Here is a 25,450-nt window from a genome sequence, read left to right on the forward strand (position 1 = left end):
GAGCTCTGCTCAACTGAGTATAAAAATATGGAAGTATTAGTTTAGCACGGCCTTACTTATGGTAGCCAACACCAAAGATACCCTAAATGGTGAATTTCTGTAATTAAATCCAGCAAAGATCCATGGGTATTCACCTAATAGTTTGTGAAAAAAGTACCAAAAATGGCATATTTTACTCCTGAAAAATGCAAAAAGCAACCCTTTTTCGGGGACAACATTGGTGAAAATTTTTCAGATAGCCGAATGACAGAACAAAGAAGAATTTAGAGCGAGACAATTGACGACTTATTTCACCTGGTTATTCCACCATGAGCTGCATCCATTTCGATGGTTGCTAGGCCGTCATCATTTGTACATTTTGGAAACGCTGCTCTAACAATTTATAAATTATAGAAAAATTATAAAAACAATAATTATTATAAAAATTATTGTTCTGGACTTGAGCTCGAATCGAACCTGAAAAATGTTTGTTATTTGTTTTTTTGTTGCTGTAGCTTACATTTGAGGTGTCGTACCGCGGGATTCAAGGGTTTGTGAAGCGTAACTCCTACAAGAGTTTGCCAGTATAATACGTAGCTTCTCCAACACAATTGCAAACCTCACTAGCACTAAACAAATCCTGTTACAAACACGGATCGTCTCGTATACAGATTTAGCAAGCGAGGCTTTGGCCATGCAAATTCCTCACGGAGGAAGGAAAGTGGGATTTTCTAGAAGGTTGAACGTGATCATATCATTCCCGAAATAGTTTAATAGTGCCCTTTCAATATCGGATCACTATCTGGCAAAAAACCACCCACATCTATAACAGTCCTCCAAAACTTTGGGGAAGTCTCTTTATCGCTTTAAGAAGAATAATCACATAGTTAAGTCAGTTTAAATCAGTTAAAATGCGCCAAGATTCTTTATGCAGGTTATGTTATGCGAATGAAAGAAGATGCTCCATACCAGAAGATGAAATTGTTGTTGCTGTGCAATTAGTGCTTCAATGATTGCTACCACTCACTCTTTGTCATCAAAATCCTTTAACGGTAGTCCTAGGAAACTGGTAGTTTACAGGGCGAACTGTAGGGTGTTTGGTGTTAGAGGCGTAGGTTCCACATTACAATTAAAAGGATGTATGGTGTCATGTGGGAGCACATTGCATGCAGAACATACATACATTACGCATATCGGGGTTGATTCTGGATAAGTAAGAGTTTAATCTTTAAAGTATACAGAACGAAGTTGAGACAGGGAAAATTGTGTCTATATTGTTAGTGTGCTTTGTTCTTCTGCAAGAGTAGGATAGTGTATATTGATAACAGGGTTAACCGGGCGCTTCCCGGCAAAGGCGTTTACCGATTTTGTGCGAGTTTTACCTAGGGCTTCCTTATGCTCGCCTGGATAAAACGGCTGTGTTGGCAGGTACAGGAGCTTATCATAGTGCTTATGGGGTTGTTCCCTTAAACCTATTTGAGATGGGGCTAGGTTTCCCCATTTGTCACAATTTAGCAAAAACTGCCTGCTCAGCATTTCGGTTGAGCCATCTGGCTTCACTATGAAGGTGATGCTCAGGGGTCATAAGGAGACATCCCGTTGCAGTTCTGATTGCAGCATTTTGACAGGCCTGCAGCCTTTTCCAGTATGTGTTTTCAAGACCAGGGAACCAAATCAAAGAGATCGATCCTCACCCCTTTGGAATAATCAAAACAAGCACAATTCGTGCAAAACCTCTAAGTTGTATATATTCAATTAAGAAGACATATAAAGCACATTTGTTCCTAATTAAATATCTCACCTGAGCCCATGTTGTTCCGTATAGCTATACAAACTTTCAACACTGTCAATTATGCGATTCTGTTCGCCGAAATCAAGACCTTTTTCACAGCAATTCAGCTAAAACGCTGGATGTCGAATTACCCCTGTTATTATTCACCACAAAACATACTTTGTTTTTACTAGAGAATTTACTGGGACCTGTTTAGAGAAGCAGTTGCGCGCTCATGTGAGGTTCAGGTTTGCTGATCAAATATTCTTCTACAGGTTAAAAAAGTCCAAGAATAAAAACGCGTTGATCTGATAGCTATTATGGTACTTAAAGATTTGGAGAAGTCACTTCAAACCTGACTAGTAAACCTTATGATAGACGGTTCTGTAATGCGAAGGGTTAAGATCCTAACAGATGTGAAACAACACTCATAAGCCTTAAGAAAAAAGTCAACTCATTGTATCCGGCGGATATGATGTATTTGGCTACGTCGTCGAATCAAAACTCGCCTTCACAGAAAGCAGTGGAGGGCAGTTGATAAATTTCTCAGTTATGGTAGAAGCTACATGAAAACTTTGGAATTTTCGACTGTAGAACCAAAGACACCTCACACGTGGTGTCATGCCCTTATACAGCAATTACTACTACCACCATGCATGTATGTGGCATGGTATCTATTCCATGGAAAATCCAACACCAGATCAGTGCCTTTTTAAATAATCACTGTGATAGGTTTATTACTAAACAGATTTCCTTTTAGTTTGTTATAATCTGAAATGTTTCTATTAAACATTGACCATTGCTTCACCATTGCAACTCAACACCAGTTTTCGAAAATAAGTTAAACAAGTAAGGAAGGCTAAGCTCGGGTGTAGCCGGACATTACATACTCAGCTGAGAGCTTTGGAGACAAAATAAGGGAAAATCACCACGTAGGAAAATGAACCTAGGGTAACCCTGAAATGTCTTTGTATGACATGGGCATTAAATAGAAGGTATTAATGATTATTTAAAAGCGAGTGGGTCTTAGTTCAATAGGTGGATGCCTTTTGAGATATCGCCATAACGGTTGACCAGGGGTGACTCTAGAATGCGTTTGTACGATATGGGTATCAAATGAAAGGTTTTAGTGAGTATTTTAAAAGGGAATGGGCCTTAGTTCTATAGGTGGACCCGTTTTCGAGATATCGCCATAAAGGTGGCCCAGAGGTGACTCTAGAATGTGTTTGTACGATATGGGTATCAACCTAAAGCTATTAATGGGGCTTTTAAAAAGGAGTGGCCCTTAGTTGTATATGTAAAGGCGTTTTCGAGATATCGACCAAAATGTGGACCAGGGTGACCCAGAAAATTATCTGTCGTGTACCGCTAATTTATTTATATATGTAATACCACGAACTGTATTCCTGCCAAGATTCCAAAGGTTTTTGATTTCGCCCTGCAGAACTTTTTCATTTTCTTCTACTTAATATGGTAGGTGTCCATTTTACAAAGGTTTTTCTAAAGTTATATTTTGGGTCAATAAACCAATCCAATTACCATATTTCATCCCTTTTTTCGTATTTGTTATAGAATTATGGCATTTTTTTCATTTTTCGTAATTTTCGATATCGAAAAAGTGGGCGTGGTCATAGTCGGATTTCGGCCATTTTTTATACCTACATAAAGTGAGTTCAGATTAGTGCGTGAACTAAGTTTAGTAAAGATATATCGATTTTTACTCAAGTTATCGTGTTAACGGCCGAGCGGAAGGACAGACGGTCGACTGTGTATAAAAACTGGGCGTGGCTTCAACCGATTTCGCCCATTTTCACAGAAAACAGTTACCGTCCTTGAATCTAAGACCCTACCAAATTTTACAAGGATTGGTAAATTTTTGTTCGACTTATGGCATTAAAAGTATTCTAGACTAATTAAGTGAAAAGGGCGGAGCCACGCCCATTTTGAAATTTTCTTTTATTTTTGTATTTTGTTCAACCATATCATTACTGTATTTGAATTTAACACAATTTACTTATATACTGTAAAGATATTAAATTTTTTGTTAAAATTTGACTTTAAAAATTTTTTTTTAAAGTGGACTTGTTCTTCATCCGATTTTGCTAATTTTTGTATCACACATATAGTAATAGGAGTAACGTTTCTACCAAATTTCATCATGATATCTTCAACTACTGCCAAATTACAGCTTGCAAAACTTTTAAATTACCTTCTTTTAAAAGTGAGGGGTGCCTCGCCCATTGTCCAAAATTTTACTAATTTTCTATTCTGCGTAATAAGGTCAACCCACTTACCAAGTTTCATCGCCTTATCTGTCTTTGGTAATGAATTATCGCACTTTTTCTATTTTTCGAAATTTTCGATATCGAAAAAGTGGGCGTGGTTATAGTCCGATATCGTTCATTTTAAATAGTGATCTGAGATGAGTGCCCATGAATCTACACACCAAATTTCATCAAGATACCTCAAAATTTACTCAAGTTATCGTGTTAACAAACAGATGGACGGACGGACGGACATGGCTCAGTCAAACTTTTTTTCGATACTGATGATTTTGATATATGGAAGTCTATATCTATCTCGTTTCCTTTATAGCTGTACAACCAACCGTTATCCAATCAAAGTTAATATACTCTGTGCGCAAAGCACGCTGAGTATAAAAATATCTTTTTTTTTCAATATGTATGGCCACATGTACTTCTATATGTATGTATGCATTTGATTACATAATAGACTTACATGAAATGCATTACATTTGATGTTGTATTCGCCCGGACATGTTACTTCTTCCGGATTCTCCAAGTCAAACCACTGAGCATACGAGATTAAGTATTGAAAGATGTATGAAATGTGAAAACGATAGTTGCAAAGGAAATTGAGAAGAGTTTCATATATGAATGCCATTTCCGGAAGGTAAATGTGTATAAATGGAAACAGTAAGAGAAAAAAGTTAGGTTAGAAATGTAATGTAAGATTAAAGTTAACTACTGATTGAATATTCTGAGAAAGAAAAATATGAAATTAAATATTTTTTGTAGGCGTGTGAGATAAAATATATATTAAGATAATCTACCGAAAAGCTGTTTTTATAAATGAAAATGGCTTAAAGAAGTTGAAGCTAGAACATCAAATATGAATACCAGATTCATATATTAAAAAAAATTCTTTGAGTTCGTTGCTTTTATAGAGTTGAGTAGAGTTATCGTATATATGTGTGTGTTTTCCAGGGTCTTGACCTATTCTGTTTGGTTTACCACATGATTGGAAAGGGAGTATGCTTAAATGAGGGAGTGGAAGCTGCATTGAAAGTGGTAGTAGAAGTTTTTAGGGGATTTTGAGTCGGAGCGGGAATGTTTTCACCTATATCAACTGTACAATGTTGTGACTACGCTTGTGCTTTCATTCTGTATTCCCTTATATACGTGCCAATGCTACATACTACGACTTAACCTACATTCTATTCGATATTTCGTCATATACACAGCAGACCACTCCCAAAGACTACGCCTATGCTTAGACTTACTTACATTCTGGATTCCCTCATACCGCGACCAAAGATTATCATCACAGGAGTTAAAAAGTTTCGTTAAGGATCGAAAGACGTGTGTATGTCTTTACGTTTATAAAGATGAAGAGAATGAATAAAAAAGATTTCCAAACCTACCTCTTTCCATTCTTGCGATATACGGCCCAAACTATCGGGTAAAGTACCAAATTGCTCCGGAAAATCGTTGGATAGTTTCACGAGATCTTCCCAGCCTTTATCTGTCATCCACTTGACCGGACATGCACGCTCGCTCTTCGTCAATGTTATAGCGCCCTTAATAAAGAAATCCAATTCAAGCTGCGTTAAACTGCCATCGCTCTTTGCGAGCTTGGTAGCAATTTGGAATGAGAAAAGCAATTTGTGACGCTCAAAGAATCCTGTACAGCCATAGTAGTATACATTTTCAGTCAAAGTCTTTATTATGTTGCCCAACCGTTTAGCGAGCACCGTATCTGGCACAGACTTGCGCAACGAAAATCCGAACACATCTAAGTAAGCAGCTAAAGCATACTGATACATGCTATTCACGGTAGACATATCAGAGAGAGCAAAGAAGAGCACAGCGCCACGTACAGCAACAGGACGATAACCGTTACGTAGCTTTTCAATATCTTTACTCGTTTCGGCCGACAATTGCAGTTGTTCGGAAACAGCAGCAGCTTTAGTTTTAGTATTTTCCAGTGTCTCGATCAACTCGACATTGTCAAGCATATTACCGGTGGAAGTAGCCAATTCGCGCAGCAAAGAATCTTCGAGCTGCTGCAATAACTGTTTATTTTCGCTTGTTTGCGCTATAAGCAATTCACGTTGTTGCTCCAAATCTGGACGTTCCGAACGTACGACAACACTTAGCAGCTGATCTTCCAAGCCAGCTTGTGTAACGGTGTAATTAATAACCATTGCTTTAGCAAAAACGGCAGGATCAAATTTTGGATTAGCAAATTTTGTAGTTAAATATAAACGGAAATTCGGATCAAAGTCAACTTCTTTATCACCTAATACAATAAATTTACGTCCACTAACAATTTGTACATCCTTACTGAGCACATTATCAATAACTGGATCTATGTAGTCATCAACATCTTCAAAAAGTACTGGATATCCATACATTAGCGCCATTTCAAGTTGTTTCAAAAAGTCGGAATCGCTGAACGAGAGCGTCTTTAGATTTTGTCGCGCCTCACGTTTTTTTATCCAATGTAAAGCTTGTAGCTGTGGATCGATGCAGAGTGGGAAACGCGATGAGCGCACTGTTAGAATGCCATTTTGTACGGATAGTTCATCGGGTGGTAAGCCCTCTGAGGTCCAAGTAGATATTTCAACATCTGTAGTTAGACTATCATCAATACGAAATGGTGTTGGTACTGGTATTAGACGATCTTTTATATCTTTAAGCCAATCTTCGAATACCATAGCAGTACGAAATTCCCATGAGAAAGCGCCCGTGTAGGCTAAGAAAGAGGCGCACAACAAACATTCACCAATCATATTGATTTTCTGAATGCGAAAGTTTTCCATATCTACAGCCCAACGACTACGTTCAGAGCTCAGGCCGCTAATGAGTTTGTTGGAAGCGATCTAAAATGAGACAAAATTAAAGATAAGTTAGTAAGGGTGGCTAAGTTCGGTTGTAACTGCACATTAAATACTCGGCTGAGAGCTTCTATCGTACAGTTTAGTTAGCTACAATCTGTTGACACTAAGTATAATCAAAAGTGTGCGTGTTCTTAACCAATTTCCCCAATTTTATTTAAAAACAATCCTTTTGTAAAGGAAATAAGGGTACCGAGTTTATTCACGAAAGGAAATTTCTTCTTCCAGTTATGGCTCTTCAAACATAAAATAGTAATTTTTCCAAATAGGAGAGGTGCCACGCTCATCTTTCAAAATTTGTTTAAACTCATTTTCGTGCTATAAATATACTGTAACGAATTTTCTGCAAATCCTCTTATTTGCAATCCTCTGCTAAGTTCGAATCACTAAACTGTTGAATAAATAACTTCAATTTGTAATAATGCAAAATGGCCTTTATTAAAGTACTTCACAATAACTCAAACTGTGCAACGAATAGCTTGCTTAATAACCAAACTGATTGATAGCTCAATGAAACTCTACTATTCAAAATAATACTGCTATTGCTTGCTAGATATCGTCTTAATCGCAACTGCTTGACAACTCAAATCAAACTGAATTACAGCGCCTCTACATCTGTGGCATTTTATACTCTTTGGTTTCCTCGTTCGCATTTTTCTAGAATCTACTAGCATTGTCCATGAGCTCTCAAACTTCTCAGCTATAACTAAAATTGCACAATTTTATACATCTTTTAGGCGCTTCCAGAATCTACTAGTCCAGTAGCTCGCAAACTTCTCAGATATATGCATGTGTTAGTGCATTGACTCTCCGCTGCTCGTATTCGTACATGGTACATATGTGTAGACGCAATTATTTATTCGTTTATGTAGATACATAATGATTGAATTATTGATGTGAATGTTTGTAGTTTACAGTCTCTCGCGCACACATAGGCGTATAAGTAAATGCATCTGTGTGTGACATCTCTCGGCGGCCTTATATATGTGTATACATGATTTGATTATTGACGTAAATATCGCTTAGCATGGCCTTAGCATCGCCCCAGTGATGGTATGGCTTAGTGATGCTAATATCCATGACAATACTTTAAAAGTAAAAATTAGTAAAAGATATATCCTATTTTATTCGTCTACGGCACATTTAAAAATCTTTTTTTTTAAGCAGGCGTGGTCTTTATCCGATTTCGTACATGTTTTAAGAAATAATGGAAATTTAATATAAATATTGTAAGGAATTTACTGAAGTTCCTCTTATTTGCAACCTCCTACTAACGTTCGTATCGCTAAACTGTTGAATAAATAATTCCAATATTCAATAATGCAAAATGGTCTTTATTAGACTACTTTGAAAATACTTCTTACTAACACTTGTACTGAGCAACTGATAGCGTGCTTAAATCAAACTGATTGCTCATGCCTCAGCATATGCTGGGGGCCTACTCTGTATTGCGATGCGAAAGGCAGTGCGATGCGAAAATAGATTGCGATGCGAAAGGTAATTGGAACTCTGTAGCGCTATCGCATCGCTAACAATGTCGCTTTTTTATTTTTCGCTAATTTTTTGTTTGAGTATGCATCACTGACCAAACTCAAAGAAAGAGAACAAAAGAAACAAGGCGATTACAATTTCGGAAAACGATTAATTTTTGTTGAACAAATTAAAAAAAGGATTCTGTAGCATTATGGAACGATTTAAATGAAGAAAGGATTGATTTAAATGAAGAAATCCTCCCAGTTCAGAAATTGAACTGGAAGAAGTGAACGTGATAAATACAGAAAACGTGGAAAATCATAGAATGGGAAATATTGCTAGTGGTATCAGAGAACAAATAAAAAATGACATGATTTCAAATAGAAATGCTTTATAAAAAAGTGGTTTCGATTTAATTGTTATTTATTTATGTATTTTAAGTCCACTAGGATTACAAATTGTTGCTTTTGTGTTTGTTTTGTTTTTTGAGTTTTCCTATATATTTTTAAATGAATATAAAGATATCAATTTATAAAATCATCAATTAATACTTACATATTTGAACAATGCGAATGCCTATTACTTGTAGCAAGAAAAATGCGAAAATGAATGCTGTTTGACATTCGCTTTCGCTTTACAGAGTGCCAGCAATGCGAAAAGGGAGAAAAATTGCGAATGGGCAAATTGTGAATGCGAAAGTCAAAATATACATGCGAGTGTCAAGATACAGAGTACCGATTTTGCGATTTCGCGTATTTTTTCTTTCGCATCGCAATACAGAGTAGGCCCCCTGGTTTCATAATCTTCGGTTTCCTCGTTCGCATACTTATAGGCGTTTCTTCTTCTAGAATTTACTACTTAGTTACGAGCTATAAACTACAGATGCACGTTTATAGCTTCTCGCATAGCAATATGCTCGTGTATATGTGAGTAGTACTTCCACCGACGATTGCATACTTTTGTGAGTATCTCTCCGCTGCTGTATATACATATGTGTAGACATAATGATAGATTTGTTTATGTAGATACAAGTGACTGCTTAGTACCGGCTTAGAGATGAGAATCCCTTAGTGTTGCTAATATTCGTCACAATATGTTTAACGAATTTCGTCCAGGTACTGGTTTTGGATTTATGGCTCCCAAAACTTGTGAAAATGCTTAGTGAAAAAAGGTGCAGTGCCACACCCAAAATTTTTGTATACTTATTTTCTTGCTAAAAATACACTTTGCAAGTAAGATCGCATTGATATCAAGTTATGTTTCGCAAAGAAATTTCCCATTAAATTCATCTACGATCTTTCTAAATCACTTTTATATAAAAGTGGGCGTGGTCCTTCAGCAATTCCGCTCGTTTTTTCTAGATTCATGCGGCAGGGTTAATCAACTTACCAAGGTTTCTGATGACAACTCAAACCTTATTTGATTTACGGTCAATAATATTTGAAAAATTGTATTTACCAGAAGTGGGCGGTGCCATGCCGCTTTTGAAAAAAAAAAAAAAAAAATATGATTAAGAGGTTTTACAACAATCCACGGAAATTTTTTTATTTTAGCTACTTTATTCACTGAATAATCACGTTTGTTGTGTTTCCCAAATTTTATATACATAAATATGGGCGTGGTTATCGTCCAATTCCGCTCATTTAAATAGCGATTGGAGATAAACGACAAGGAAGTCACGCAGTAAATTTCAATAATATTTTTACTTAAGTTATCTTACCCACAGACGGCCGCATATACAGACGGACGGACGAAAAGACGGACAGTTATGTTAGGTTAGGTTAAACTAACCGGTGCGTGAGGATCTCAGATAGACTGAATGAGTTTATAGTGTTATCAGAAAATCTGAACTGAAAAGCTCTATCAAAAACCAGGACTTATGTATGTTAATAAGTAACTCCAGAAAGTTTTATAGGACATATGCTACTCGCTGTTTATATATCTGATAGCTGTATCACTCCTAATACCTGGAGGTTTATCTTGACAAGCGTAGGGTACACGCATACACGTGCTCTGCTGTCATTGCCTAGCCCTAATTTGAAATAAAATTACGCGAGAAGGCATCGTCCAGTTAGAATACTCATCATGAGCCTACAGTCCTATCTTTTAATGATAAGAGTAACTTTGTTAGTCTAATGCTGTAAGAGTTGCCCGTGATCTTCGACACTTTACAGCCCCGTACTTGGGTCTACGCCTTTCGCGCTTAGTTGATCATGTGCAACTGCTGCTTTCTCTTAATTTCCACCAATCTCATTGGGACGTCTACGAAGCAAGGTTCGAGGGATGCGCCCTTTTTAGCTAGGTCTAGGCTTTTTCATTTCTATTCAAACAAGCCCTGGGACCCAATATAGATGTATGTATTTCCCTATCCGTTTCCAGGAATTTCTTACACTCCAACACATTTTAATATGTTGTGAAATGACGGAAGAACATGGCTTATCGTATCTTCTTTTTTCGCACTGATCATTTTGATATATGGAAGTTTATATTTACACCGATTAATTTATGACCTTACAACCTAGCGTTATGTCAAAAATATGAGTATATTCAGTAGGCTTTGCTCAACTAAGTAAAAAAAAGTGTCAGCTTATGAGACTGTAGCGAACTTACCAATCTACGTTCAGCTTGTCGCATCATTTCGGTTAGCGCTTTCATTTGCTTCATTGACTCAGCATAACGGTGATTCAACTGATCCAATTGTTCTTCCAGCTTATTAATCTCGTGATTCAAATGATTCAACAGCTTAATTTGTATCTCTTGCTCTTGTACTAAAAAGTCGACACGTTCCTTCTTGGGCTTCACTTCGCGATACACTTCGAAGAAGGCTATTACTGCGCGCACAAATTTCAGGAGACCCGCACCAGCGACGGAAATTTTTTCCATATCATCCAAATTCGAATTTTTCATGTGCGCGCGACATGCATTTATTTGCTTGGCAGTGAGCGCCTCACAGTCCATTTCCATTAAACTTTTTAAGAAGCTAACATCGGACATCATACCTTTCGCAGATTTCCAGTTTATCTCTTTTATGCCCTTCAATATGGCCACGCACTCACAGACGACTTGCACTTGTGGTGGAGGTGTAGCAAAAGAACGGATTTCAGTAATTTGTGCCTTATCAAGATCGGCGAGTGCGCGGCGCGCTTCTTCCAATGCAGGCATTGCCTCTGCTAAGGCCTCCTCGGCATCCTCTTTCTCTATAGCAATTTGTTTACCTTTAATTTCAACCTCAATCGACTTTTCAGAGGCCTCGGCTTTTTTAGCGTTCGCTTTTTGTGTCGAAGCTTCAATATCCACCAACATAGCTTCGCATTCTTCAGATGCTTTGGCGACATTTGCCTTTTGTTCAGTAACTATGAGACGCAGCTCATCAATTTGCTTGGCGGCATCGTCGATTTTTGAAATTCCTTCCTTGAGGCGGTTGCGTTGATTACTAATAAAGGTGTTGCGCTCATCTGCGTTAATAAAAAATGAGTTGTTGAGATAAGAGATGAGAGTAACTCTTTTTTGATGACTGTCTACTTACCCAAGAGCCGCAAATAAGTGTTGATAAAGTCTAGATAGTGTTTCGGTGTAACATAGTTATTGCGTCGCAACTTTACTAAGTACTCGCGTGAATACATTTGTATGGTGGTGTGCACGTGTACGACATGCTCAATAATGGAATCACGATGTTCTGCTGGGATCTGTATATGTAAAAGCAACCGTTATACAAAGAGAGTATATCAGCAAAATCTCGCTCACCATCTTATGCTGTGAAAGGAAGAGTTGCGCCACTGCTGATAGCGCCTGCTGTGGCCATGGGAATACCCAATCTATGTAAGTGCTACCAATCAAACCTGGGAAACTTCGACATCTATTACGTAATGCATCTCCGGATGGTGACATACACAGGCAGACGTGTAAATTTTCGCCGCAATTGCGTAAGAAGAAAGCCCAAACGGAGTCTCTGATAATTAAAAATAGTTCTCAACATTAAAAATATATTTTTTTAATGACAGCTGGCCTTACTTGGATGCAGAGAACCCAGCTTCTTCGGCCGCTGTACGACATGCTGTTACTATACCATCTTTTTCGTCATCGGCAAAGAGTGCCGGCACTTGTCCCACTGTTAATATGTTATTGATAAGCTCTAGGAATCCTTCTTCAACAATCTATAAAATTTTAAACAAGCCGTTTTATTTTTGTATAACCTTTTGTTATATGAACTTTAGCCAACCTGCGCGGCATTGAACAGGAAAACGGTTTTCTTTCGTTCCACACCCACCATAGTGTAAAGTCGCTTTAGGTCATCCCGAAAAGCTGCTTCATTATAGCCACGTGCTACAGTAATTTCGAAAACTTCACATTCTAAAATTATATTAAATAAGGGTCTCAAATAAGTTTTGAAAAAGAGTTTAACCAGCAATAAGTACATCAGGACTTCGAGAACATTCTTTCGATCAAGGTTGTTGACGTTAAAAGCAAGACTTTGGAGCAGGACCCTAGCAACCTTTCCATTCCGCGTATCTAAAAATATGGCTTGAGGTCGTTCACTTAGAATATCAAGACCATAAAGTATAAGGACAAACAAGTGGTTCGGCATATAGTAAAAATGAGCCTACGGTTTAGTGGAGGTGTGTGATGCGAGCCTAGATAGATGCTCCGAGTGAGTAAACATAGGTGCCCTTCTTTTAACACAACATAGATATTATAGGTTAGGTTAGGTTGCAAGGGCTGAGCTGGATACTATGGTAACAACTCACTACTTAGGCCACCAATGGGCCCATTATAATACCCTATACGGTCTCAAAGAGAACCCCTACCCTGCCTAAAGCGGGTCAAACCACTTCGTGGAATTTATATATTTTGTTAGAACCTTGACCTCATAACTACAGACCTCAGCAAGGTCATGTAGAAAAGGTTTACCAAAGATGGCCAACCTACGCCTACTAAGCTCTGCACAATGGCAGAGAAGGTGCAGGACACTCTCCTCCTCTTCTGTACATCTACAGCTGCGACAAAGGTCGAAGGTCTTTGCTCCCATTCCAGCACCATGCGTGCCTATTAAACAATGCCTTGTTCGAACCCTTATCAGGGAGGATAGAACTGATTTGTTTAAAATCAGAAGCGCTCCTGTGCACCCCTTGTCATATGAGGGCCAGGTTAGCCTGGATGTCTCACACGATGATATGGTTGACCATAGTCCATTTGCAATTCCTATAGTGCTTGTGTTCACACGAAGCCCGAAAGTGGCCAAGGGTATACCTACCGAATCATTTCTCGGAAGGATATGATCGGTGGTGCCTCTTTTGGCCAGCTTGTCTGCTCTGCAGTTGCCTTCAATATCCCTGTGCCCAGGTACCCATATAAGATTATATACTTAGTTACTTTTTTTGAAGTCGCTATGCGTAGGATAGCTACATAGGGCAGATATCAATTATTATGAGGAGAAAATTATGGGAGTTTAAGCCTCGGCTTTGCAACTATGTGACTACTCCTCTTGAATGGCTACGGACAAAGGAGAATATGTTGCGCAAGGCCTCCAGCGCAATTCATAGCTTATCCAGCCTTATTTTAAACCTAACCTACCCTTTGACGAATTATATTTATTAAGCAAGCGAGGCGTTGGCGAACCCAAGCTCCAACGGCAGGGGCTGGAGGATCAAGATGATTTCATGTGGTCGGGTTAGTACCCCAATTGCGATATTTTCCGAAACTTACCAAATAAATATCTGGAAAAGGAACGTTGCCATCGTTAAAACACCCCAAAATCTTTGCGAAGTTTCCTTATTACTACAAGAAAAAGAAGAAGATCATGTCTTCCAAAATCAGTGAATCGGTTCTTACTGCAACCTAATTTTGGTTTATTTCAGGTACACAAACGCGCTATGTGAGATATTTGGCTACTCTGAAGTTATTGGGTTAGGCAACTATTTTCCATTTCACGACGAGATTATTCTGGACGTATCTGCCGACCATTGCCACCTGTCACTTACGCAGATCATCTTATGAACGACACTTATTTGCGAATATTCCACCCTTGCAGTGGATTAGCCCTACAACCCAAGTCATAACGAATCCTTTTGAAAATATTTATGTATACTAACACAATTTTTATAGCTTCATATTCCTTACCAAAAGAGTGGGATGTGAGGATCTAGAAGATCTGAAGTCGTAATTTGTAAACTTTGCGAAGATAGTCAGGCCAATACCTCAACACGGTAATTGCCGTGGGTAGCGGATCTATATCCGGCAAATGACCACGGATCACGCGGATCTATATCCGGCAAAAGAACACCAATATCGGGCCAATCACAAAACCTTCGGAATATGTCTTTTTCACTTCAACAACATACACATGAGTAGGTGTTGCGATGCAAGAGAAAGCATCGGTCCCAAAGCCTCTAAGTTTATTACCCCTGCGTTGATGAGTGGAATAACATGCGAGCTGATTTCCTACCACAAATCGTATTACCAATTTGTTCCGCAATATTCAGCCCTCTTTCATGGGCTAAAAGAATTGAGCGCAGTAAGTTGTGGCGTGCCTTATACTCGGTATGGGTTTCGCATCTGAGCAAAATACTTATGTTGGAGCTATATAGTTTGGTTCTTCTTGTAGGGAAAATGAGAATCTGGAACGCTTTAGGCGCTTTAATGATCTATGGATATTTGCGAAAATTGATCTAACACGTTGCAGAAAATAGCACCAAAAGCGTAATAACCCAATATCCTGCGGGACGATAAGATAATTCGAACTTTCTTAGTCATCCAACTCCCTTATTCCGTGGGGAACTTGATGTCGCCTGCCAAATAATCTACTGTTGGTGCGGTTTTGAATTGGTTTTGGGAACTATGAATTGTGCCGGCAGTGAGGGTATGTGGCCTTTTACGACATCCATGGTTGTCGATTGCGGAAAAGTAACATGGTGTTCAGCTTTGTGAGCTTTTCTTGGGGACTAAAATTTTATAGTGAATCGTGACAGATAAACTTAACTCATATCAAAAAAATCGCCCTTGGTAGAAAGAACCCTTTTTATACTCAGTTGAGCAGAGCTCACAGAGAATATTAATTTTGATTGGATAACGGTTGGTTGTACATATATAAAGGAATCGAGATAGATATATACTTCCATATATCAAAATAATCAGGATCGAAAAAAAAATTGATTGAGCCATGTCCGTCCGTCCGTCCGTCCGTTAACACGATAACTTGAGTAAATTTTGAGGTATCTTGATGAAATTTGGTATGTAGGTTCCTGAACGCTCATTTCAGATCGCTATTTAAAATGAACAATATCGGACTATAACCACGCCCACTTTTTCGATATCGAAAATTTCGAAAAACCGAAAAAGTGCGATATTTCATTACAAAAGACAGATAAAGCGACGAAATTTGGCAAATGAGTTGAACTTATGACGCAGAATAGAAAATTAGTAAAATTTTGGACAACGGGCGTGGCACCGCCCACTTTTAAAAGAAGGTAATTTAAAATTTCTGCAAGCTGTAATTTGGCAGTCGTTGAAGATATCATGATGAAATTTGGCAGGAACGTTACTCCTATTACTATATGTACGCTTAATAAAAATTAGCAAAATCGGAGAAGGACCACGCCCACTTTTAAAACAAAATTTTTTTTAAAGTAAAATTTTAACAAAAAATTTAATATCTTTACAGTATATAAGTAAATTATGTCAACATTCAACTCCAGTAATGATGTGGTGCAACAAAATACAAAAATAAAAGAAAATTTCAAAATGGGCGTGGCTCCGCCCTTTTTCATTTAATTTGTCTAGGATACTTTTAATGCCATAAGTCGAACAAAAATTAACCAGTCCTTTTGAAATTTGGTAGGGGCATAGATTTTATGACGTTAACTGTTTTCTATGAAAATGGGCGGAATCGGTTGATGCCACGCCCAGTTTTTATACACAGTCGTTCGTCTGTCCTTCCGCATGGCCGTTAACACGATAACTTCAGCAAAAATCGACATATCTTTAATGAACTTAGTTCACGTGCTTACTTGAACTCACTTTATCTTGGTATGAAAAATGAACGAAATCAGACTATGACCACGCCCACTTTTTCGATATCGAAAATTACGAAAAATGAAAAAAATGCCATAATTCTATACCAAATACGAAAAAAGGGATGAAACATGGTAAGGTAATTGGATTGTTTTATTGACGCGAAATATAACTTTAGAAAAAACTTTATAAAATGGTTGTGACACCTACCATATTAAGTAGAAGAAAATGAAAAAGTTCTGCAGGGCGAAATAAAAAACCCTTAAAATCTTGGCAGGTATTACATATATAAATAAATTAGCGGTATCCAACAGATAATGTTCTGGGTCACCCTGGTCCATATTTTGGTCGATATCTGGAAAACGCCTTCACATATACAACTACCACCACTCCCTTTTAAAACTCTCATTAATACCTTTAATTTGATACCCATATCGTACAAACTCATTCTAGAGTCACCCCTGGTCCACTTTTATGGCGATATTTCGAAACGGCATCCACCTATAGAACTAAGGCCCACTCCCTTTTAAGATACTCATTAACACCATTCGTTTGATGCCCATATTGTCCAAACAAATTCTAGGGTCACCCCTGGTCGAAACGGCGTCCACCTATGGAACTAAGGATTACTCCCTTTTAAAATACTCATTAACACCTTTCATTTGATACCCATATCATACAAACGCATTCTAGAGTCAACCCTGATCCACCTTTATGACTATATCCCTAAATGGCGTCCACCTGTAGAACTATGGCCCACTCCCTCATAAAATACTCTTTAATGCCTTTCATTTAATACGCATGTAATACAAACACATTTCAGGGTTCCCTCGGTTCATTTTCCTACATGGTTATTTTCGCTTATGTTGTCACCATAGCTCTCAACTGAGTATGTAATGTTCGGTAACACCCGAACTTAACCTTCCTTACTTGTTATATAATGAAACCTTTAAAAAGTTGGTCTCAAATTTGGAGTCCCCTCATTTAAATTCCTTTCCGCTTCCGGTGAGTAAAATATGAGTTAGATATCTTTGAGTCAAGTTGGCTCGAGGTCAAGTATAATTAACAGCACAAGAAGTTATAAGTATAATACTCTACGTAAGGCGGCGCTAGCGTGAAAATAAATTCCTTGAGGACTTTTACCGAAGGTAATCGAAAAAAAATCGTTTTTACAAGAACTTCTTGTGTTTTTAATTATACTTGACCTCGAGCCAGCTTAACTCAAAAACAAATCCATAAAGGTCACCAAATTAACTTAAGATATGAGTGAGCATACAAAAATTTCTGAAGAAATTAATGTTTTGATAAAAACGTCAAAAGTAGCAAGAACCCGAAATTTTTCCAATATTTGAGATTCTCTTCATGACCATTCGGAGTAACATCAGCTGTAAAAAATGGAAAGTCTACACCATCCAAAAGAGCCATAGCTGATCTTTCCTTAATGGCACACAACTTGTAATAGACCGAGATATAATGATGAGAGTTGTGAGGATCAAATTCTTTATCGTTAATACAACAACAACAACACCAAATTCTCCACGAAGTTGTATGAAACTAAAAAAAATGTATTCAAAACTTTTTGTCAAAAATGGTCCGAGGAATAGGTGGGTGAAGTATTAAAGCATAATTTTGTATCACCCTGTATATGAGTTAAATAATTATCGCTCCTAAAATATATATAAAAGCAAGTTGTCAGAAATTTACCTGCAGCAAATGCCGATAAGCGCGTAATACTCTTCTTACCGCTGCCGCCAACGCCAATGATCATTACATGACCCCGATGCATGCGTAAGGTACGATGGATACGTGTTAAATGTTCCAAACAATCTTCAAATAATACTAAACTCATTTTACCTCTACGTTCTTGATACTCCTCGAGAATCTAAGTAAGTGTATTTGAAATTGAGGAAAAATCCAAAATTGGATGATAAATTTAAGTGGCAAATTGGGAAACACAAAAAAATATTACCTCTGCAAAAAGTGCATTAACAGCGGCATAATCAATAAGATCTTCATAAAAACGTGGTTCGGCCTCATTCATTGCATTTCGAAAATCCCCAAAGAGTAGCGGATTACGGAAAACATAATCATGGAATGTTACAATCACCGGTTCTTCATCAGGATTCATTGCCAAGAAATCTTGTTGCTCTATAAAACATGATAGCAGTTCAGATATGTTGCTCATAATAAATTATAGATATTTAAAATAAAGCAAAATTTGATAAGTGGTCTAAATTGTTACGTTATTGTAGTAATAGCTAGGAAGTGAATTATTATACTCGTACATATTATGTATAATACTGTTTTCACACAGAAACTTAATGATCTCATTTCACCTGCTAATGAAATCGTAAATTTTTTGCTTTCACACAGAAGTAACTGCTCGATTAGTATGAAGGATGAGACAGACAATCATGGCAGAACGATACAAGGTGGGAGCATGGTGACACCTACAAATAAAAAAAATTCCATGTACTTGTAAATTCGATGGACAAATGTCAAAATCGTACTGCGCCGGTAGTTGATGTATCAAATCAAATAAAAAAGGTTATAATCAGCTGTTCGATGCGGCCACCTGTGCTTTTGACTTCATTAGGCATTCGATTAGCTACTAATGAAATAATAATAGATTAGAATTTTGTAGGGAAGATTGAGCTCAATAAGCGTCTTAATGTAGAAAACTGCCTTTATTATTCAATAAGCCGTCTGTGTGAAAACAGTATAAGTTCTAGACTACATCAAACCAAATTCAACATAATATCTATAAAAAAAAGCACTTAATATTTTACTAAGCGCATAATAAAATTTAAATCTTCAAACTTATTTAAATCTTACCTTGCGCCACAGCTTCTGGATCTATAAAACCGTGCTCCTCTTCGAAACCCAATGGGAATGTCTCATCTACTTCACGTTCAATATGTTTAATCATTAAGTTGACATCCTGTACGTAACGAAAAATCATGTTCATATCATATGTTTGTACAAGTATGTGTGTACGTATATATGTATGTATGTATGACTTTAGTACTGAGAATGGTGACGATGAAGTGCCGATTGGTGTTTATATGAATTGAAATTGTATGCACATTTTTGCTCGAAATAAGTTTCCACGTACTATCTACTTTATCTAGGTGAGAATCAACTCTGACTTAAATTTCAATTCATGTCAGCGTTGCCATATTGTGCGTAATTTTTCATTGTGAAGACGATTTGAATCTTTGTGGGTTATTTTTTATGAATGCTATAGCTTGAGATAGTTTTGGAAAATTTTACTTTTAACAATTTGACCAAATCATTTTTATCGCGAGGCCGGAGTCATAAGCAAGCAAACTACTTTTGTGGTTTTCGCAGTTAGCCTCCAAAATTTAGTTATGGGTTTCGTAATTGACAACAACAAATCAACAAACACTAAAGAGAGTAACTGTGTGGGCGTGATTTTCCTTTTCTCTCATTTCAGAGTTATACTATTTTTAAACGGTTTTATTTAGCTTGACTTGACAGGCCCGGCCGGCCGTCGTGAACGAATCTTGTAATTAAAATTTAAGTAACCTCCCGATAAGCTACAAGCTTGAAACTTGGAATATAGTTCAGAACCCGATGAAAATGCAATAATAAGATAAAAAAAAGCTCCGATAGCTGGCGCATGGATCGAAATATTTCAAAAAATCGTATTTGTGGTCCGATTTGGCTCATATTTGGAACAAAAATTACATAGGGTCCGGTAGAAGTGACTGTGACTGAACCCTTCGCAAAAGATTGGACCGATTTTGATAAAATGTTTGTAGGTGTGCTGAAAGCGATTTGAGAATGTGTTAGATTCGTAATTTGTTTCTCTTCTTTCTTATCTTTTTGAATTTACGACCGATATTAATGATATATTATAATTCATGATGCTCGTGGCACAGTTTTAGCTATTCGTTTTTTCGGCTATTTTAAGAGCTACAATTTCCGAAGTTCGAACAGAAGCTAGGCCGCTACCGTGCTTCTTGGTCCTCACACCGTATGTCAGCATAGAACCTGTTCGACAGTCTTGGGAAAGCTTTGGCTTTACCACGTTGAATCTCCTTAGGAAGGTCAGAGCCTCACCTACATGTGCCTACATATTCACATTTGCAACAGGAGCCGTAACTTGTAGGAGGTATTTAAACTTGGTTTGTATAGGCGACCGCCATTTTGTGGTGGTAGCGTGTTCCGCCTATCACACCGAAGATCTTGGGTTCGATTCCAGAGCAAAGCTACAACAAAAATTTAGAAACACTTTTTTTTCAATTAAAATAAATTTTTTAAGCAGTGTCGCCCCTCGGCAGTGATTTGGCAAACGCTCCATACGTATTTCTCCTTTGTAAAATTTCTCAGAGAAAATTCATCTGCTCTGTAGATGCCGTTCGCAGTTGGCGTAGGACTTGTAATACCGTCTCTCCAATTTATAGGAAAAAATGAAAGGAGCACGACGCAAATTGGAAAAAAGCTCGACCTAAGGACTTTGGTTTGGTAATGATCAAGTTTTAAAATAAATTAACGTTTCAGAAGTTTTTTCGTTTAGTTTCGTAAATAAACAACAGAGATTTAAATATAAGACCAAGTGATTTTTCAAACCCTTATCATACGTATATATCCAACTTAAGTATGAGACGAGAATCATTTCAAAGCGATATTTAAACCACATCTAATCTTCGGCCGAACACCTGAGGGTTGGCAGCACTGGCTTGGAGTAACTGTAGAACAATTGTGTCCGAAAAGAAATTCATATGTGGAAGCTCTTTTTAAGGAAGAGTTACAGAATTTTTTGCGGGGTTACAACCATACAAACGCAAAATGCTTCCAAATTCGTATTTCGTATTTTATATATGGATATCTCCGTATTAACTGAACATACTAAAGGATTTTGCATCACCAATTTTGCTTATTAATTTAGTCAATCGGGATATAGAATTTTTAAAAATCGGCACCTTTTTGCAATCTCGAACTGGATTTGCAGAGATTCTTGAGTTTTCTCGAATCAAATCGTGGTGTGTGAATAGAAAGTGGATTTGAATGGATTTGTGAAAACTATATGGGAAGAATTTGAGTACATTTTTGAGATTTTCGCATAATTTTGGTTAATCTCTATTTGGTTTGGGGAATTTTAAGATTTGAAAACGACAACGCTGGTTTTTCTGAAGTGTGTGTGTGTGTGTGTTAATATTTGTTGTATGGAAGTAGGAGGAGTGCTTGTAATTGATTGCGTAGCTTCGATTGAGTAGACTTCCATTCTGCTTTTTCGATCTGCCGCGCACTACGCTATTCTATGTTCAATACAAAATATATTAATAGGACAAATTTCCAACTCACGTAATACGTATCATCACCGTAACATCATGAATTAACGCTGTATAAAAAAGCCGTGCGTTGCATCAATGAAACGATAAAGAGCGTGGAGCTAAACTAGTACCCTGTAGAAAATAGTGCGATTAATTTCTAAAGAAAGATATCTGAAGTTGGTCTGTTCTGTTGACATTAGGATATAGTTGATCCCCTCTAGTCCCTTTTGGGTACAGTTTGGACTAGTCAGTTTAAACGTGATGTAGGCAAATTTAAGAAACAATGAAAAAGACGAAGTAACGGTGTCTAAGTTCGGGTGTAACCGAACATTATATACTCCGTGTGAACTTTATTTGTACATTCCATTTCAGATAAATTACTTTTCTATATAACACGTGGCACCGCCCTTTTGAAAAAAAAAATGTCTCCCCATTTCCTCTTAAAATAAAACTTGATAAGTGAAATATCATTGATTCAACTATTTTTTGCTAAGTTATAGCTTATTATTCTAGTCTACAACCCTTTTAAACTTATTTTATATCTAAGTTGCCGTGGTCTTTAACCGATCCCGTCCATTTCTACTAGAAATATTTTCTGCTATAAGGAAAATTTGTGTACCCAATTTTATTACGATCCGTTAATTTTTCTTCGAGTTATGGCTCCCGAAACATAGAAAATGCTTAGTAATAAAAGGGACGGTGCCACGCCTATTTTTTAAACTTTGAAGCTTTTCCTATTTATTGTTATAAATCCACTTAGAAAATGAAATAATATTGATATAAAGATTTCTTTTGCAAAGATATAGCTTATTTTATTCGTCCACGATCCTTTTAAGAATCTTTTATATAAAAATGAGCGTGGTCCTTACCCGATTTCGCTAGTTTTCTTCAAAGATTTCCTTGTGATTTTATCACAAGTGAGCGGTGTCACGCCCATTTTAAAAAAAATTTTAAAATTTGTATCAAGGGTCTCAATATCAGTCCACACGTCAAATTTCAACATTCTCGGTGTATTAATTACTATATAATCCGGTTTTTTGTGTTTTCCAAAATGTTATGTATATATAAAAAGTAGGCGTGTTTTTCATCCGATTTCGCTCATTTTCAATACCAATCTATTCTGGGTCAAGATAAGCACGTTTACCAAATTTGGTGAGGATATCTCAATACCTACTCAAGTTATCGTGTTAACGGACAGACGGACGGTTGGACGGACGGACACATGGACGCACGGACATGGCCCAATCAATTTTTTTTCGATAATGATGGTTTTGATATATGGAAGTCTATATCTATCTCGGTTCCTTTATACCTGTACAACCAAACGTTATCCAACCAAAGTTAATATACTCTGTGTGCAAAGCATGCTGGGTATAGAAAATTGGAGCCCCATCTAGAGCCAAAAGTACTGGTACTCTATGTCTCATTAACTAAGAATTTGTTATTATTTTATTTTTCCACATAACCAATACGATAAAAATCAAAGTTGTTGTATTAAGTTTTAAAAAATTTAAAAAAGAAAAAAGAGGACATGTTCGACAATATCCGTAGGGGTACGAAGAGGATTTGTCCGCCAGTATTCACAGGGGTACAAAGCGAACCTGTCCGAAAATATCCGGAGAGGTACAGTACCCGTACGGATATAAAGGAAATTGGAAAAAAGACCTTTTCGACAGAGCCCGTAGGGGTATAAAAGGGGCCATTCCGATTTTCAGGACTAGAAAGGTACAATTGGTATGTACATAGAATATACTCAAACAGGAGGGATCACCACTTTAACACAAATAAAGAGATTAAAACTGGCTATAGTCGCACATCCCTTTGCGACTCATTCTTGATTCATATTCAACTAATCGCAGCGTAATTACACACAAAGCTTTGGAGAACTGAAGGCTGAGACTGAGTGACTTCAATTTTATAAATTAAAAGAATTACATAAACCATGAAAAAGCGTAACATAAAATTTATTACTCCTTAGGTGACGGGAGATAAGGCTCCAGCGTTCCGGATTTGTCCTCGACATTGTCCCAGGGGCGAGCACTACCATCACTTGCTCAAGTCAAATTAGGTACATGATACTGTAGAAGAGGCTGCTTAAAAACCAATGAATTATGTTACCTCCTCTCTGACAGTATTTATCAATCTAACCTGAAGTGGAGCGTTATTTGGAGTGGAAAGCAAGGCAAAGGACAAGCCTGATTTCCTAGTCATTGATGATGGAGAATTGGTTTCACCAATTGACTATAACATAGGAGGAATGTGTAAGATTTTTGTAGAGCCGTTCAAACGACGAGTGGGTGAAAATTATACACGAATTCTTATTCAGACATAAGCCGAGGGCGTATGATTGATATCGTTAGATCTAACAAACGAAAAATAAGTTATTTTACCTCTGACCTAGGCAATGAGGTGAAAAATGTATGCCTTCCGCTGAACAAATAAAGAAATTTATGGAGTTAAGAATGCCCGTCAGAAAGTAAAAAGAAAACCTAATACTGATAAAATTTGTTTTTTGGAAAAAATATGAAGAAACGGCGCTTAAAGTCAAAATGATCCTATAGCGCTAACTTCTGGCTATCAAACCGACAGCGCTGTTCGTATCATTTAGTCAGCGCATGAAAATTTGCACCATTACCCACCAGTAGCCAACATAATCAATAATAGATATTATCACTACCAGTAATATGAAGCCATATATGAATTTAACTTAGAAAATATTAAAGAACTTCGGTTTCGAATCCGATACGTGAAAGCTTCCGGCTGATTTATATTTTATATTCCAAAACTCATACGTCAGATCTTTCAACTTATTTTTATCTCTGATTCATATGATTGGAACTAGATGTATAACACACCCCGATCAGTGAAAAGGTCAAAGGAAAATCATAGAGAGCTAACATATGTATGTTTTTTCCATTCTGATTTTACCAAGTCGTAATATCAACCTAGACTATGGCTAAAAGAAACTGACCGTTGGCTATTTGTTACCCTCTAACCCCTTCATCGTGACCTCAGCGTCCTCCTCCTCTCTAACCTTGTTCTAAAGTTTTCGTGGTCTTTTTCAACCTCACCCGCTTCTAGTGTTTTGGGATTGTTATCCGTGGAACTTCTTTTCATGAGTTTCAGATAAATTGCCAGTGCTCTAGGACGTTTTTCCAAGCTTATTTTGAAGATTTTGTACTAACCCTCCACCGTGGGTCGAGCTGCAATAAGGATATTAAAATCCTGTGGGGGAATATATGCGGATTTCGACATTGTAAGAAGGAGTAGCGTATCCTCCAACTTCATTACACATGGTATCCATACTTTTTGGCATTGTGGGGATCTGCGCTCTATCCACCACCTCAATCCGCGCGTTCGTGCCTTGCATTTTGAGATTAGGAAAAACTTTCACACTATCATCTTTACAACATTGTACAACCCCGGGGGTCAGCATGGTTCTCCCGCATTATTTTGAGCATTAAGTTAATAATCCCCCTCTCTAGAGATTTCCATCTTTCAGTAGACGTCTTCCCGAAAAGATTGCGATAATCAACTGATTCCACATACAGTGACTGCTTCCCTATATCACTCATCTTTCAGGAATACCCGGAGTCTTGGTTGTTGTTGTTTCTGTTGCTGTTGTTGTTGTTGTTGTTGTTGTGGCAGTGTGGTCCCTCTAAGAAAGTCGGAGTCTTAGTGTTACCTGCCTTTGGCTTATCTTCTACTTACACATCTGTGGTTGGCAAATCGCCACTTTTCACATCTTCTCTCTGACCTAGAGCTTTCAGAGTTATTGCT

General features: G+C 37.5%; 1 protein-coding gene across 1 annotated transcript in view; it reads right to left on the reverse strand.

The window, feature by feature from the left end:
- Dhc98D (Dynein heavy chain at 89D) overlaps positions 1-25,450 on the reverse strand; it is a 322,849-nt gene that overhangs the window by 75,025 nt on the left and 222,374 nt on the right. Inside the window, exons 39-48 of the mRNA XM_067773518.1 lie at positions 19,206-19,311; positions 18,340-18,518; positions 18,075-18,252; positions 12,583-12,713; positions 12,375-12,517; positions 12,108-12,312; positions 11,890-12,049; positions 10,974-11,818; positions 5,415-6,875; positions 4,490-4,561 (exon numbers count right to left, since the gene is read on the reverse strand). Of these exons, the coding sequence (XP_067629619.1) occupies positions 4,490-4,561; positions 5,415-6,875; positions 10,974-11,818; positions 11,890-12,049; positions 12,108-12,312; positions 12,375-12,517; positions 12,583-12,713; positions 18,075-18,252; positions 18,340-18,518; positions 19,206-19,311 (3,480 nt within the window). The remainder of the gene's footprint in view (positions 1-4,489; positions 4,562-5,414; positions 6,876-10,973; positions 11,819-11,889; positions 12,050-12,107; positions 12,313-12,374; positions 12,518-12,582; positions 12,714-18,074; positions 18,253-18,339; positions 18,519-19,205; positions 19,312-25,450) is intronic.

The sequence above is a fragment of the Eurosta solidaginis genome, chromosome 1, assembly GCF_040869045.1.
Source record: "Eurosta solidaginis isolate ZX-2024a chromosome 1, ASM4086904v1, whole genome shotgun sequence".
Taxonomy (NCBI): domain Eukaryota; kingdom Metazoa; phylum Arthropoda; class Insecta; order Diptera; family Tephritidae; genus Eurosta; species Eurosta solidaginis.